Genomic DNA, 17737 nt, shown 5'->3' on the forward strand with positions numbered 1-17737 from the left:
CCTCCTTCCTCCCTCTTCCCTCCCTCCCTTTCCTTCACTCTCTTCTTTCTCTCGCTCAGCTCCCTAAAAGTAAGGAAAAAATGCTGCTATCAGTGACTTCCAGGCCTGGGATTTCGACTTTTGGGTATAACAAGAACAACAGGAAGGTAGGAACCGGCTTTTGGAGACTCCAGCTACTTCCTCTCCTAGGGATCCGGGAGTGCCCTTGGCTTAGCGTTCTCCTTTAAGAGGGGAACTGGATCCCTCTCTCCCCTCCCAGCGCCTCCCTCTTTGCCTTTTTGCACCTGGTTCTGGAGTTCCAGGAATGTAGAGCCAGGGTTTGTGAGGCTGGAGAAGGCTGGGGGGCTAAAAACAACCGACTTTGCAAGTTTGTATCTTGTGAAATGAAGTTAGTTTGACTAACTGTGTCATCCCAGACAGGGCGTCCCTAGGCTTCACTCCCCTCCAGATTATTTTATCATTTTGGTTAATTTCGTCTACCCTTACCTCCATCCCACTGCCCTTCCTACTCAAACCAGATAGCTGAACTCACAGGTAGCCTGAGAATTGAGTGTTCGTGCTTCTGGACTAGAGACCCTACCCCACCCCACCCATCCTGGCAGAGGAATTTGGGGAGATAACATGCCTTGGGATTAAGGAAGAGAGCTCTGTGATTCTTTGGGTCTCGCCTCCTGAGCGGTTGCTTGGAAGCCTGCAGACAGCCAGACTTAGCCAGGATCCTTATGATTAACCCATGGTTGCCTGAGAAGTTAAGCTATGGTTGAGTGAACGAACAGACAGCCTGGTGAGAGATGGGCAATCTTGCCCATGTTTGCCAGAGAATATCCTTGGCAGTTTCTTGGTGTTTTGTGGCATGCAATGCTGGAGAGGAACTTTAGCAGGAAGACTTTTTACCCACTCGGAGCATTGTAGTTCTTTAGAGATCCATGTTTAGCTTACCTGGTGGAATGTTGGAGGCAGGTAGGAAAAGACCTCAAGAGACCTTTTCGGAGACTCAAACACGAGGGTCTTATCTGGGCAGTACCCTAGTGGGTCTTACTTGTCTCAAAAAACAAGGGGAAAAAAAAAAAGAAAGAAAGTTCTAAACATTTTTTATTTTATGTCATGTATCAATATGTATAATGTATAGACTGATGGTCTATCATATAATTCATTTGTGTGTGTATATATATGTGTGTGTGTGTGTTTGTGTGTGTGTGTGTGTTTGAAAGGGGAATAATCCATCTGTCTTTAGTCTCCTCATATCTATATAGTACTATATAAAAGTTTCCTTCTTTCTCTCTTTTTTTTTTTTTTTGTTTGTAAGTTTTTGGGGTTTTGAGATGTGGCCTCCTCCTTTACCCCAGGTTGGTGTAGAACTCATTCTGTACCCCAGACTGGTCTGGAACTCACAGAGACCCCCCTGCCTCTGCCTCCCGAGTCCTGGGATTAAAGGCGTGCGCTGCCCACCCTGTTTCTGATTCTTTTTCCATCCAAGTTTTTCAGGGTACCCCCTAAAATAAACAAACGTACTTTCTGTCTTAGGGTTTATTTGAATATATCTCAACTGTCTTGTCTCAGCTCTCCATTCCCTTTGGATTATGAGAGGGGTTTTAAGATTTAGATTCTGGTTTTTGTTTGGGGGGAGGTGATGGATGGAACTTACGGCCTTGAACGTGCTAGAAAGGAACTTGGAAACTAAGCAAACAGCCTGATGTTTAGTTTCTAAGTGTAGGAGAGTTGGGGCTTGGATGTAGCCTCTTACCTAGTTATAAGGTCTGGGTGGACATGGGGGGGACATCTGCATTGTCACTAATACTGGTCAAGAAGTCTTTGAGGGCTGGAGAGATGGCTCTGTGGGTAAAAGCCATTGCCATACAAACCTGATGAGCTGATTTCCAGCCCCACATCGCATCCAATGATAGGAGGATAGGATCACCCGTTCCAGAAATTTCTCATCAGATCTCCACACACAGACTACGGCATATGTACAAACTCACACACACATGTACTAGACATACACTAATGATCATAATGAAAAAGGAGTAATTGTGAAAGACTTTAGGGGAGCCAGGCAGTGGTGGCACACGCCTTTAATCTGAGTACTTGGATGGCGGAGACAGGCAGATCTCTGAGTTCAAGGCCAGCCTGGTCTACAAAGTGAGTTCCAGGACAGGCTCCAAAACTACAGAGAAACCCTGTTTCAAAAAACAAACAAAAAAATCTTGGGGGGGGGGAGTCTGTCAAGATGACTCAGCCTGCAGAGGTCAAGTCCCATCCCCAGAGCCCACATGGTAGGGGACTCCCACAGGCTGTCCTCTACATGCACAAAATAAATAGTGTTAGGTGAAGAAAGAAGTCTTTGAAATTTTGCAAGTCAATGTTCTGAAGCATCTGAGGAAGTTATATTTGCATATTGTGGCTGATTGGGCACACGACTGATTTCTCATATACATACATACATACATATACACATATACATATATTTGTTAATTTGGGGCTGTGTTGCTCTTCATCTTGCTGTGGACAGATGAGGTTGATAGTTTGTATTTTCTCACGTGTGCTTTTTTTTTTTTTTTTGGATGTTTTCTGTTTTTACTATGTAACCTTGGTTGGCTTAAAACTTTATTCTGTAGCGGTGTAAACCAAGCTACCCTCCCCACTACAGTCCCCTAGGATTACAGGCAAGGACTGCCATGCAAAGCAGTGTGTGCATTTTTTTAACGCATGTGTATGTTTTTCGTGCAGGTATGTCTGCATACCACATGTGTATCTGGTAGCTTTGGGGCCCAGAAAGGGTTCCGAAAGCACCGTGAGCTACCATGTGGATGCTGGGAACCCAACCTGGCTTCTTTGTAAGAACAGCCAGAGCTTTTAATTACTGAGCTATGTCTCCAATCCAGTTTATGCACTTTTTTTTTTTTTTTTAAACATAAAGTTAAAAAGTTTAAAGCTCAGCCGGGTGGTGGTGGTGGTGGTGGTGGTGGTGGTGGTGGTGGTGCACACCTTTAATCCCAACACTTGGTAGGCAGAGGCAGGTGGATCTCTTGATTTCAAAGCCAGTTTGGTCTACAGAGCAAGTGCTAGGACAGGCTCCAAAGCTACACAGACAAACCCTGTCTTGAAAACAAAAAACAACAACAAAAAATTTTAAAGCTCTTTGGATGGTCAAGGTAGCCTTCTATAAATTTGAGGCCAGCCTGGTCTACATAGAGAGAACTTGTCTCAGAGAAACAAGAAACCTTGCCCAGTAAGGCACACTTTTAATCCCAGCAGAGGCATACAGATCTGAGTTCAAGCCTAGCCTGGGCAGCCAGGATTATATAGAGAAACCCTGTCTCAGAATAACAGTGAGGGAGACGAAGAGGGAGGGAGGAATTTAAAAATCTTTTGTTAACTTTTAGTACTAAACATAAAGCGTGCCCTTTTAAAAATTAAAGAGATTTATAAAATAAAGTCCTGTCGCTTCTTCATGTCCTGTAAATCTTACTGCAGCCCCACTCTGGAGGAAAATGCCTGACAATACTTTGGTGTACTTGTTCTTCCAGACTCTTTTTTTCGAGACAGGGTTTCTCTGTAGCTTTGGAGGCTGTCCTGGAACTAGCTCTTATAGACCAGGCTGGCCTCGAACTCACAGAGATCCGCCTGCCTCTGCCTCTGAGTACTGGAACTAAAGGCATGCGCCACCACCTCCTGGCTCCCAGAATATAGTTTTAAGTTGTCATTTGGGTTCTGGGAACTGACCTGGATCCTCTGCATTAGCAGCCAGTGTTCTTAACCACTGAGCTATAACTCCAGCCTCTAGTGCTGGGGATTTGAACTCTGGTCCTAATATTTGCACAGTAAGCACTTTTACCCCCCTCCCCAGTTACCTGCCAGTCTTTATTTTTAATTAATTTGTTTGTCATAACTATACTAGTGTAGTCAAATATAAAGAGAGTGTACTGATGCATACTTGTAATCCCAGTTGTTCAGGAGACTGAGACAAGACAGTCTTGGTTTCCTGAGGCCTTGTCTAAAAGAAACAGAGTAGAGGGCAGTGATGGATGTCTCTGGGGTTAAGAGTATGTATATTGCTGTTGCAGAAGATCAGAGTTAGATTGTGCTTCTGGCCTTTGGGGCACCTGCATTCACACACACACTCACACGCATGCTCACACACACACTCACACATGCACACACTCTCACACATGCACACACTCTCACACATTCACACTCATACACACATGCACACACACGCATGCACACACTCACACATACTCTCTCTCACACACACACACATACTCACTCACACACACACTCACACACACTCACACAGGGGTTCCAGATCCCTTAGGGGCAGAGATGTACAAGCAGTTATGAACCATCTGATGTTGGCGCTGGGAGCTGAACTTGAATCCCTGCATGAGCTCTTAACCACTGAGCCATCCATCTCTCTAGTCCCTAAAAGCCTTTTTTTTTTTTTTTTAAGTGATGGAGTGGTAACTTTTTGGTAGAACACTTGCTTAGTTTACTCAAGGTTCTGCATTCACTCCTCAGAACCACAAACAAATAAATAAAAATTTAAAACCAGCTAATAAAGGTAGTGTTTCTTGGGATGTAGTATTAACTCTCTGTCCATTGGAATTAAAATGGTTAAAAAAGGGGAGCAAGCATGTTGGCACATGGCATTTGCCTGGAGTCCCAGCTCTCTGGAAACAGAATCAGAACGACTGCATGGAGTTCGAGGTCAGCCTGTTCACAGGGCAAATTCCAGCTGACCCCGAGAAGACTGTCTTAGGGGTGGGGGAGGGGAGGAGGCTGTAAGTAAATATATAAATAATTCAGCGTGATACATGAAAAAAAAAAGCTCATGGTCTTGGGTGAGGTTAAAACATGGAAAGGAAGAATGATTAGCTTGTAGGTCTCAAAACTGCCCTCATGTTTGGAGGCGGTGTCTCTGCAGAGATGAAGTAGGTAAGGCAGGAAGGGAAATGTTTGGTAATAAAGGGATTCTGTGCCTGGGAAGGCTGACCCCGCCTTCCCTGACGTCACCTCCTTGGCATTTGGCATTTGTTCTATAATTTATCTCCTCACAGCAACAACCGTTTCCTCTAGAAAACAAAAAGAAAACAGACTACTTTTGGTTTTGTTTGCCTGCCCCGTGTGTTTTATGTGTGGATGTATGTGTGCTCACATATATGTGATGCGTGTGTACACATGTAAGAAGGCTCTGGCCTCACCATACCCATGGAGGCAAGGTCTGTGCACTGCAGTAGAGCTCAGCATTGCAGCTGCTCTGGCTAGCCCGCTTGCTGCAGAGGTCCGTCTCATTCTCAACTTTGGAATTAGGTGGGACACCGTGTCCACAGGGGATTTGTGGCATTTGCATGGGTTCTGGGGTTCTCGAGATCTAAACCCCAATCCTCACGAGAGATTGCCTGACTGTACCATCTCCTAGCTGTGTGTGAAATTTGTGTGTGTGTGTGTGTATGTGTGTGTGTGAGAGAGAGAGACTGTGTTTGGTGAATGTATGTGTATGGTGAATGTGCGTATATTCATGTATGTGTTCAGGAGTGTGGTGTATGTATGTGTGCAAGAGTTTGTGTGTAAGTGTATGTGTATGGTGTATGTGTCTGTACATATGTGTTTGTGTTCAGGAGTATGGTGCATGTTCGAAAGTGTGTGTGCATGTATGTGTGCATGGTGTATATGTATGTGTAGGTGTGTGTGTGCATGTGTGTATATGTTTGCATTTATGTATGTTTGAGATGGGTCTTTCTGTAGCCCAGGCTAGCCTTCCTTATCTCCTGGTAGCGAGCTTGTAGGTGCGCACTGCATGCCATGGGATTGCTTTTGACTTGAGATAAAAACACCATCACAGATGTTTCTCACAGGGCATGGCCATGCATACATACCATTGCAGCACTTGAGAGGTAAAGGCAAGACTGGGTTCAGCTATGTTCTTAGGTCAACGCCAGTCCAGGCAACTTCAGATGTGTCTAAAACACACGACGCTGCTTTCCTGCCCGGCATGTATTTCAGGCCACACAGATTTCCTTGGTTGGGGCTGGTTCTGCTGTGGGAAGGGTCTATCATTCTTCTCTCCTGGGTTCTAGGGTCACAGTCACAGCCCCTGGCTGTCTACTCCCTCCTCGAGTGTCTTCCTTTGGAATGAGAAATGACCATTTGTAGTGGAGGACTGGGACCTCTTCTCTTTCGTGGCCAGAGCTCTTCTCCTCACTCTCTCATTTTACTCCTAATCATTAAACTTCTGGGGCCAGGCTGGTGGCGCTCGCTCGGACTTAACCCCAACCCTGGTCTTTCACCTGTGAGCTTTTAGAAAACCTGGTCAGCTGAGGCGCCAGGTGCTGCTCCCAGAGCCCCTCGGGCAGTTTGCACAAAGCATGCCTGTGTTGTGGGGGTGGGGGTGGGGTGGAGTGGGGGTGTGGAGGTGTGGGGGTGGGGTGGGGTGGATCCATCCTTTAATCCAGCACTGGGAGGCAGGAGCAGGTAGATCTGAGGGTTCATCTGCATAGTGAGTTCCAGGCTAGCCAGGGAGACTAGGAGAGAGAGAGAGAGAGACAGTCTTAAAAAAAACAAAAAACAAAAAACAAACAAACAAAAAAAACTCCCCTTGGGACCCTGTGGCCTTTGTGACTCTCCTGGGAAGTACCGCCTCCTCTGCCTCCTCTGGTGTTTGTCTTGTTGAGAAGGGAGCTCATGTAGCCCAGGCTGGCCTTGAACTTCTGATCTTCCTGCCCCCACCTCCAGTGCTGGGGTTTAGGTGTGCACTAGTCCCAGTTTAGGCTGTGTGGAGATGGCTCTCAGGGTCCAAGCGCTTCTCTTCTCCTATAACTCTGGCTGTCCTGGAATTCCATCTGTAGACAAGGCTGACTTTATAAACTCACAGAGATCCTCCCTCGGCCTCTGCTTCCCCAGGACTGGGATTAAAGGTGTGTGTCACCATGCCCAGCAAGATTTTTCTATCCTTTTAATTATTATTTTATTTTAAGGCAGGGTCTCATTATGCAGACCAGGCAAACTTCTAATTCGCCGAGATCCACCTACCTCTATCTCCCAAGTGCTGGGATTAAAGGGGTGCAGCCTTACACTGGACTAAAATCATTTTAAAAGCTGACATTTTTGGGGCCCTTTTATATTACTAAGCATGTTGGTGATTTATTTTTAAAGGCTTGTTTTTATTTAGGGTTATGTGCATGAATGTCACATATATGTGGGGATGCCTCCTGAGGCCAAAAGGGAGCAGCAGATCCCCCGGAGCTGGAGTTGCAGGAGGTTTGAGCTGCCCAGTGTGGCGCTGGGAACCGAATTTGGGTCCTCTGGAAGAGCAGTAAGCGCTCTTACCTTCTAAGCCATCTCTGTATCCCCACTTTTCAATTTTTAAAATATTGTGTTTGTTTGTTTGTAAAGGGAGGGCATACCATAACACAAATTCGGACGACAGAGGACAGCTTGCAAGAATCCGTTTTCTTTTATCGTATGTGGCCCAGGGATCAGACTCAGGTTGTTACTTGGTGGCAAATACCTTTACCCACTGAGCTATTTTGATGGATGCTATCTTTTGTTAATCTTTGATATTAAAGCCTTTGTTTTCTAAGAATTACTTTTACACACACACACACACACACACACGCACACACGTGCACGCACCAGGAGCACATGCCACAGAACACATGTGGAAGTTCATTCTCTCTTTCTCCCATGGTGGTCTCTGAGATCAAACTCCGGGTGTCAAGCTTGGCATCAAGGACTTTTAGCCATTTCACCACCCTATTTTCTTTCTTCTTTTCAAGTTGGGGTTTCTCTGATCCCTGGCTGTTCTGGAACTCACTCTGTAAACCATGCTGGCCTGGAATTTCTGCCTTTGAGATTAAAACTTTGGGCTAAAGGTGTGCACCACCACTGCCAAGCTTTTGAAACCCCCCCCTTTTTTTTTCATAAACTTAAAAAAAAAAAAAAGAACACTGTATGTCTGTCTCCAAATAAATAAACACCTGCTAGGCATGGAGGAAGTCAGGAATTTAATGTCAGCCTTGGCTACATAGAGAGGTCAGAGCTAGCCTCAGCTACATTAGACCCTGCCTCAAAACCCACCAACAACAGGTGATGGAGCATTGTCTGGCTGAGGCATCTGTCTCCCATTGGTTGCCAGTGTGGATTTGGCTGGTCTGCCTGGCCGGGCAGGTGTCCCTTTCCCCTCTGTCCACTTCCTGTGAGTCCCTCACAGCTGTGTGTCCGAGAAGGCTTATCGTGTAGCCGCACTCCTGTGCTGGTGCTCAAGCATGACACGCCGTGTGTAGCAACTGGAAACCTGCTACGTGGCCAGGAGGCAGGTGAAATGCTGTTGCTCTAGAAAACTTGGCAGTTACTGAAGGTTAACTACAGGCCCAGGGATTCCATTCCTAGATGTCTACCCAAGAGAAAGGAAAGCGTCCGTCCACACAACAGCATGCACACAGATGTTTACAACGGTATTATTCATAACAGTTCCTAAGTGGAAACGTCCTAACCGCCATCAGACGACAACCGGGTCGATGAACTACAGCGCCTGCCCCAGGGTCACAGTGGCATGAAGTAGTGGTCCTTGCCGTACTTGAAATAGGTGGATCAACAGTGTGCTGATGGGAGAAAGGCACTGAGAAAGATCACATGGATATGATTCCATTTGTATGAAATGCCCAGAATGGGCAAACCCACAGGATGGGAAGCCGATCAGGGGTTGTCTAGGAGTGGGAGGCAGAAGGGGATGAAAGGAATTTGGAGGTAATTGGTAATTACAGGTCTCTTTGGGGGATTAATGGAAATGCTTTAAAATTGAGGTTATGGTTATACATCTCTGAGATCAAATAACTGTGTGTGTGCGTGCGTGCGTGCGTGCGTGTGTGTGTGTGTGTAGACCAGGTTGTCATTGAGCCTCCTGCCCCTGCCTTCCAAGTGCTGGCATTAAAGGCGTGCACCACGGTGCCTGGCCCTAATGTGTGCGCCCACAGAGGCCAGAAAAGTATATTGGATCCTCTACAGCTGGAGTTACTGCAGTTTAGCAGCTGGAAGCTGTCTCCTCCCCTGAAAGAGTAACAAACATTCTTAACCCCTGGGCCATCTCTCTAGGCCCTGAAGCAATGGTGTGAAACAAGGTTTCATTTTGTATTCTAGGCTAGCTTAGAACTCACCTTATAGCAGAGGATGACCTGGGACTCCCCTCCTGCCTCTAACTCTCAGATTGTTGTGATCATGGGCATGGACTACCGCGCTCAGTCTTGTTCTTTTTGTTAGCATATATTAATCACATATAATAACAGGTTTCCTTATGTACATAGGTTCATAGTGTATTTGGATCCTATTCACAGCCCTTACCCTCTCTTGCCTCCTTCCCATTACCACTCAGCCCCTCCCCCATCTACTTCCTCCATTGCTCTAGGATCTCGTGTGAGTGTGTGTGTGAGTGTGTGTGTGTGTGTGTGTGTGTGTGTGTAGTGAGAGACAGAGAGACCCCCAATGGATCCCCTTAGGGTTACTCACAGGAGCAGGGCACCTTACCAGTGATGATAAAACTTAAGAAAAAGTCTTTCCTTCCTCGTGGTGGTTTGAAAGAAAATGACTGCCCCCCCCCCCCATGTCATTATGAGAAGGTGTGGCCTTGTTGGGGTAGGTGTAGTCTTGTTGGAGGAAGTGTGTCACTGTGCAGGCAGGCTTTGAGGTCTCATATGCTCAAGGTACAGCCCAGTGTATCAGTTCACTTCCTCTTGCCTGCAAGATGTAGGACACCATGTCACACCATGATGATAATGGGCTAACCCTCTGAAAATGTAAGTCACCCCAATTAAGTGTTTTTCATTTATAAGAATTGTCATGGTCATGGTGTCTCTTCACAGCAGTAGAAACTCTTTAAGACTCTCCCCATCAACAATTAATTTCATATAAACTCCCAGGAAGTATAAGGTTCCTATCAGTTCCATGAAAAGATGTTAATAGGGTCCAAATTTGAATAGCTCCCATTTAGGTAATCATAGCTACTGGGAGTTTAAGTGCGGTGGGGTCAGGTGACGGCAGAGGTGGCTCAGTTGAGAGCATTAGTTCTTGCAGAGGGTCTGAATGCAATTCCTGGCATCTACAAAGTGATTGACAGCTGTCTATAACTCCAGTCCCAGATGACTTCAGATCTCCCCAGGCACTAGACACATATGTAGTACACAGACATACATTCACTCGAAACACTCATGCACTTACAAGAAATAAATGTGAAGTTAGTTTTAGAAACAGTGCAACAGTGCAGGGTGGTGGCGCACGCTTTAATCCCAGCACTCAGGAGGCAGAGCCAGGCGGATCTCTGAGTTCAAGACCAGCCTAGTCTACAGAGCAAGTTAGTTTGAGGGCAGCCAGAGCTACACAGAGAAACCCTGTCTTGAAAAACCAACAGCCCCCCCAAAAAAGGTGCAATGGGAAATACAATTGGTACTCAATGGTAAAATTCTCACCTCCCGAGAGTACAACAGCATTCACACCCAGGAATTAGTATTCTATACTACTTCTTACACACACACACACACCCATGCCGTCCAGGTTTTACTGTTCTTTTTACTCCTCCTTCCATGATGTCCCCAAAAGCGTGTGGGGATAGATGTCCTATTCATTTATTCTCCTCACTTGAGTAGTTGTGGGTCTCTGCAGTCACTGACAACCCAGGGGTTTGGATATAGTTATTCAGAAGCGATTCTATCGTCTGTCAGGCCCGCTGAGCAAAACAAGAGCAGTAGCTTCCCACTAGGGCATGAGCTCCCCAGCACTGGGCTTCTGACTGGCTTACTGTACCAAGCATGAATTCCAGTAAGAAAGGGGTTTGTCACTTTGTAACAGACTGCTGTTGCTGCACCCATGGGCACATACTGCCTGCCTGACTGAAAGTGTTGCAGAGGTGCAGAGGTCATGACCCGGTAAGATTGTTCATGCCTCCCAGCACTTGGGAGGCAGAGGTAGGCAGATCGCTGAGTTTGAGGACAGCCAGGGCTACTCAAAGAAACCCTGTCTCCCCGGAAGAAAAAAAAAGGAAAAGATAGATTGTTGGTGCCAATTCTTTCCCAGCAGCCTGCACAGGACCCTCCAGTGTGATTTCCCGGCCCTTGACATCAATGGCGGTAGACCCCTCTGGCAATAGGGGCTTACTGTCTAGTTCTGGGAACGAGCGGCATGACTTTTCCATGGCTATACTTGTTGTTGCTTCTGAACAAAGTAGGAGATCCATGGTAAAGTAGGAGCACCTGCTGTCTGCAGAGTTGCACCTGAGGTCTTCCTACCATGTGGGTGCTGGGACCTGAACTCAGGACCTCTGGAAGAGCAGCCAGTGCTCATCTCTCTAATCTCATCTTTTTGGCTTTTCTTTTTTTTTTTCTTCTTTTTTAATCTTTAAGTTTTTTTGTTTTTGTTTTTCTGGGAGGTTTCCTTTACTCTGTCTTCTAGCCTTAGAATCCATATTTTTGAAATCTGAAATTATTTTTCTTTCAACAGGTGTTACTGTTTCCATAAATTCTTGTTTTTATTTGTTTATTTATTTTTATTTGGTTGGGTTTCTTGTTGTTTGGTGTTTGGCCTTTTCCAGACAGAGTTTCTGTGTGTAGCCCTTGCTGTCGTAGAACTTGCTTTCTAGACCAGGCTGGCCTCACAGACATCTGTCTGCTTCTGCTTCCTGAGTGCCGGGAGTAAAGGTATGCCACCACTGCCAGGCTGGTTTTGTTTTATGAAACATGGTCTCACTCTAGTTCTGACTGGTCTAGAATTCCCTATAACTCCTGACTCAGCTTTGCAGGCGGGTGCAAGCTGTACATTCGGGTGTGTGTGTGTGTGAGTGTGTGAGCGCGCGCACACACATTGTTGTTTTGCCTGTATATATGTCTACTTCAGGGTGTCAGATCTTGGAGTTACGAACAGCTGTGAGGTCCATGTGTTTGCTGGGAATTGACCCTGGGTCCTCTGGAAGAGCAGCCACTGCTTTGAACCCCTGAGCCGTCTCTCCGGCCGGCCCCTGTGCATTCCTTTCTTTGTTGAAATTTGCTTTTGCTTCATAGATGGAATTAGTTTTGTTATCTCTTGAAACTTGTCACTGTTTTCTTCCCCTATGTGCTTTTTCCTTTGAGTTCCTTTTTGATTTTCTGTTTTAGTTTCTGACTTCACAGGTTTTCTTCTAATTATGTCTCATGGTTTGGGGATGTTCAAGTGTAAGTCGTTAAAGTCGTTAATAGAGCAGAGGGAAGCATTCTCGGCATGGAGAGTAGGGGTTTGTTGAGTTTTTTGGTTCCTGCTTCATCGCTCACAGCTGAGCAAAACAACAACTGTAGCTCTGTTCTTTGAGCCCAGGTTGAGCCCAGGCTGCTTCTTGTTTGCTCGCTTGATTTTCAGAGATTTGTTAAGGAAAATAAGAACTCCTGGGAATGGGAGGTCTCCAAGGAAGGAGGAGCTGCAGCCTGTGATAATTAATTACACTTGGCTAGTTAAACGCTAGCTAACGTTAAAGATATATACTTTTGGGGAAATGAAGGCCTCACCCTGAGTGTGAAATGATGCGCTGGGATGCAGGTCAGCTGTGGAATGTGCTTGCCCTGGAGACAGGGTTTCTCTGTGGCTTTGGAGGCTCTTATAGACCAGGCTGGCCTCGAACTCACAGAGATCCGCCCACCTCTGCCTCCCAAGTGCTGGGATTAAAGGCGTGTTCCCCCACCACCCAGCTTTCTTATGCTTTGCAGGGCCACCTGCCAAGGGAAGTCGGCACCCACAATGGGCTGTGCATCCTCCCAAATAAATCATTAAATCAAGAAAACCCCCCATGGGCTGGACCACAGGCCAACGTGGTGGGGGCGTTCCCTCACTTTTCGGGGTGACCATTGTTCAGGCTGACACGGCACAGGGTGGTGTGTGTTGTCCTGAAGCTCACCGCTCTTTCTGCTTGCCCTTGTGAGGTAACTTCTCTCTTGACCTGTTTATTCATTCCTCCTCGCTCTTTTGCCATTTTGCTTGGATCCTCAGTAGTACATGCTTTTCATTCTGCTACTTTTCCAGGCAGTGAGCTCTAACTTGTAAACGCCTGGTGGGAATGGTTTCAAATATATTACGGGCGGACATTATTGTGCACTCAACTGATGAGGCCGACGCAGGAGGAGTCCAGGGTTACCCTGGGTTGTACAGATAGCTCAGATGGGCTTAGATAAATGGTAAAGACTTTGAAGAAATGCTCTCATGAAAACAAGCAGAGATGCCCTGAACAGGCTCAGACCGACTGATCTGGAAAAGACACTCCCCAACCCGTTGAGCTGCCTGTAGGTTGTGGGGTGTACTCCAGTGTCCAGTTCTCCCAATAAAACCCACTGGTTTACCAAGTTGAATTTTGAAAGTGCAAGGCCTGCCTGGGCAACTTTGCCCATGCTTCAAAATAAAAAGTAAAAAACACTGAGGTTTAGCCCTTACTTGGTATATAGAGTCAAGGCCTGGGTTCAATTCCTGTCACTGCACGAATTAGAAGCCAGGTGGGTGTTACAATTATAGACTCAGGGTCACCTGGTGCATCTGTGAGACTGTTTAAGCTTTATGTATATAATAAAGTCATCCTGTTAGCTGAGTTCTCACATCTTCATCAGCCCCTCTGTTTACTATGCGAGACTTCTGTCTCCCAAGCGAGACTTCATGCATGGGAAGGGTTTTCTCTTGTCCTGCTGGTTAACAATGACAGGAAGGGTCCCAGGTCAAGAGCGGGGTTGGTGGCAAATGGCTGGCTACCAGAGTTTTGAACTGCAGCCTGGTGTGGTAGCACACATACATAATTCCAGCACGGAGGAACTAAAAGCAGGAGTAGGGGTTTATGGGTACCCTGGGACACTTGGAACCCTGCTTCAAACAGAAAATGACACCAACGGTGTTGGAATTGAAATAGTTTAGTGTAGGGCATTGAGCAAACCAAAGCTTTTTGTTACTTTTCCCTTTCCCAGTACAAATATTTTAGTTACCTACTCCATGGCACATACAGCCTAGCTTCCTCTTACTTATTAGGTGATCATAACTGGTTTACACCGCCTTTCTAAGTAGTTCCCTTTGGGAAGTCAGGTGAGTGTTCCTTAAGGGTGTATCTCGATTTTCTTCTCTCTTATTGTTTGTTTTTTTTTGAGACAGGGTCTCACTGTGGAGGCTTGGCTGGCCAGGAGTTCATTTTGTTGGTCAGGCTAACCAGGCTGGTTTCAAACTCATGGAGATCCTCCTGACTCCGTCTCCAAATGTGTGACATTACATCCAGCTTTTTTGTTTGTCTTTGTTTTTTGAGACAGGGTTTCTCTGTGTAGCCCTGGCTGTCCTGGAACTCCCTCTGTAGACCAGGCTGCCCTCAAACTCCGAGATCCCCCTGCCTCTGCCTCCCGAGTGCTGTGACTAAAGGCGCGCCGCCGCCACCACCACCACCTGGCTGTAATTTTTATATTATATTTTATATATTTATTGTGTGTTTGTGCATACGTGTGTGTGTGTGTGTGTGTGTGTGTGTGTGTGTGTGTGTACATGTGCCCATGTGGGGGTCAGAGGACAACTTTCAGGAGTCTGTTCTTTACCCCCATGCATATCAAACTCCATTAGGTTTGGTGGTAAGCAGCTTTACATGCAGGGCCCACCTCATGGCCCTTGTCTCCAACATGTAAATAAATGTACAACCTTCCTGACCCTCTGACCCCCATGTCTCCCTGCAGGCATACGTGTCACTGTCTCAGCAGATGGCGCCACCGAGTCCAAGGAACAGTACCCCTAATAGTAGCAATGGGAGCAACGGGCATGACCAGCTGAGCAAGACCAACCTGTATATCCGGGGACTGCAGCCAGGCACTACCGACCAGGACCTTGTCAAGCTCTGTCAGCCGTAAGTTGTGGTCCCAGGAGGACGTTTTCCAGGGCAGCACAGAATTGTGGTCACTGGCTTCTTGTCCCGTGCTCTTAGCTTGAACTGCAGTAGTGATACATTTCTACCTAATAGTTACAACGTATCTCAGAATTCTTCCTTGTGGCATTTTTTTTTCTTTCTTTCTTTTTTTGGCTTTGTTGTTTTGAGGCAGTGTCTCATGGATCCTAGGCTGGCTTCAGACAGAATCAACTTAAGAGAGAAAAGGTTATTTTGTCTCGGAGCTTGAGGTGCAGTCTGTCTTGCCAGAGAAGGCCAGCTGGAGGCAGCTGGTCATGTCAGCAAGCAAAGGAAAACAGGCGCTTGGTGTCATTCAGCTCCCTTTTCTCCACTTACATAGTCCTGGATCCCAGCCTGGGGATGGCACTACTCATAGTGGGTAAGGACCTCAGGCGGGCTGGCCAGGTGCCTGTGTTCCAGGTGATTCCAGACCCTATCAAGTTGACAATTCACACTTACCATGACATACTTTGAAATAATTCACTTAATCTCTAAGATGAGTGTTTTTCTTTCTTTCTTTCTTTTTTTAAACAGATTATCATATTGTCTAGCCTGGCCTTGAACTCCTTATACTCCTGTGTCTTCCTCTCAAGTTCTAGAATTAAAGGCATGCACACCATGCCTGGCTATATTTTTATTTATATGTAGGTATGCGTTTTTGTGAGTATATATACACCACATCCAGGTGCCCCTAAAGCCAGAGGGCATCGGATGTCCTGGAACTGGAGTAACAAGGGGGTGGGACCCACTTGATATGGAACTGGGTGGGAATCGAACCCTGGTTCTCTGGAAGAGCAGCCTGTGCTCTTAAATGTGGAGCCCTCCCTCCCCTTATACTGGCTATTCTTGTTGCTTTATAGACCTGCCCATTCTGTTGTTGCAAATATATGTGTACCGTTACCAGTTTATGGCTATTATGAATGCAGACAGCATGCTGGAAACCTACACCTTGGTGTGTGTGTGTGTGTGTGTGTGTGTGTGTGTACATATTCATGTTGGGTGTATTGCTGGGCCACAGGGTACCCACCTACTTAATTCTACAATAGCTAATGCCTGTGATCTCCGCATTCAGATGCAGTCAAGTCCTCGGCTGCATCCCAAACTTGAGGCCTTAGGAGCTGCAAGCGCTCTACCTCGGTGCGGCTTCTAGTCTAAGAAACTTGATTTGGTTCCCTTTTGTTTTAGGCTTTCATTTGCCCTTCTGGGAACTAGTCAGGGTCAGCATGTAGAACGTAAGTTAGGAATCCAGACAGGAATGGGAAGAGTAGGGTTAAGCCGGGCATGTCTGGGAACATGTGAAAGACAGACACAGTGGTTCATGCTGTGCTCACACTACCTGGGACCATGGAATAGAAGAACCTGTGTCAGGTCTGCCAGGACTACAGAATGAGACCCTATCTCAAAAAAAAAAAAAAAAAAGATGGTTCAGTGGTTACAAACATAAAAAACAGAGTTTGGTTCCACGCCAAGCAACACACACACACACACACACACACACACACACACACACACACACTTGAAAATAATGAAATCTTTTTAAAAATCAGTCAAACAGCCAGGTCATGGTGGCACACGCCTTTAATCCCAGCCAGTGCTCCGGAGGCAGAGGCAGGCAGATCTCTGTGAGTTCAAGGCCAGCCTGGTCTTAAAAAACAAAACCAAAAACCAGTCAAACAGAATGGGAGGAGTGTAGTGCACCAGAGAAGGGACAGGCTGGGTGGAGCCCGATGGAGGGGAGCAGGGAGCCTCTCTGAGGAGGGTGTTTCTCATGCTCAGAAGGACTTCCTGCCTTTGTCCCAGTGATCTCTTCCTGGGTCGCTGGATCCCAAACTCTGTTGGGCCGGAAGGAGAGGTGTGGCCAGCACTGGAACTCCTGGTTCTCTGGAAGGGGCTCCTTCTGTGGAGGAGGAGGAGGAAGCAGCCGCCCGCCCGCCCGCCCGCCCGGCTGTTACCAGCTGCGGTGGAAATTCTGAGCTCAAAGTCTTAGGCTGTAGCCCCAGCAGGCTCCACCCTGGGGCCTTGATGGGGATAGCAGCTAGAGTGTCCTCTGGCCAACAATCACGTCTACTCCCTCTTCTTGTCTTAAACTTGGGCTGGAATCCAAGTACGGAGCTCCAAAAGACCCTAGGAGCTCTGGCCCCAACTCCTTTTAACAAATCCTTTCCCCAACCTCTCAAGCATCCCCTGGCTTAGTTCTTCAGGTTCCAGAAGGTTCCCTGACAAAGTGGGGGTGAGGGAAGGAGGGGAAGCCGGGCGGGAACAACCCAGTCAGTAATTACATATTTGGGAAGAAGAGGGTAGGTTTTTTTTTGTTGTTGTTTTAGAGCTTGTTTGGAGTATTAATCTCAAATTTAGTTCTGTGCAGCCCTCGTTCTTTGACTTTGTTCGTTCGTGGCTGCTCTTCTGTGGCTGAGATTTTCACACTACCAGAATAGAATGGAGTGGCTTTTCCTAGCGGATGCTTCCCATGTAACCCAAGAGCTGCACCTACCGCATGACTCAAGCTCTGGGAGCTGTGCAGGCTCCTGCTGCCAACAAGGATTTCCAAAAAGCTGCAAAACATGGAGCTCATAAAATATACAGGGAAAATATGTCACAGATAGATTTAACTCGTTCATGGAGGCAGCTGAAGGTCAGGGAGTCACTGTGCCGGCACTCAGATGTGTTGGGATAAGATTGCTGTGGGGAGGCCGAGGCATGGACGGTCAGAGGACTTGTCCAAGATCACGCATGGCTAAAACGTAGCAGAGCGGTTTGGACCAAGCTGGTCTGTGTATAAGGGGTCAGTTGAGTGTTGGGAGTAGGGGCTCAGAGGACAAATGCTTTTTATTTTTA

At 46.7% G+C, this 17737-nt stretch overlaps 1 protein-coding gene across 2 annotated transcripts in view; it reads left to right on the forward strand.

Moving 5' to 3' along the window:
- The window catches only part of Rbms2 (RNA binding motif single stranded interacting protein 2), a 31635-nt gene continuing 13898 nt past the window's right edge, over positions 1-17737 (forward strand). For both annotated transcript variants that reach the window (XM_051176079.1, XM_051176080.1), the window contains exons 1-2: positions 1-146; positions 14697-14863. In XM_051176079.1, coding sequence (XP_051032036.1) covers positions 81-146; positions 14697-14863 — 233 coding nt within the window. In that variant the 5' untranslated portion in view covers positions 1-80. The remainder of the gene's footprint in view (positions 147-14696; positions 14864-17737) is intronic.

This window comes from Phodopus roborovskii, unplaced genomic scaffold (assembly GCF_943737965.1).
Source record: "Phodopus roborovskii unplaced genomic scaffold, PHOROB, whole genome shotgun sequence".
NCBI lineage: Eukaryota > Metazoa > Chordata > Mammalia > Rodentia > Cricetidae > Phodopus > Phodopus roborovskii.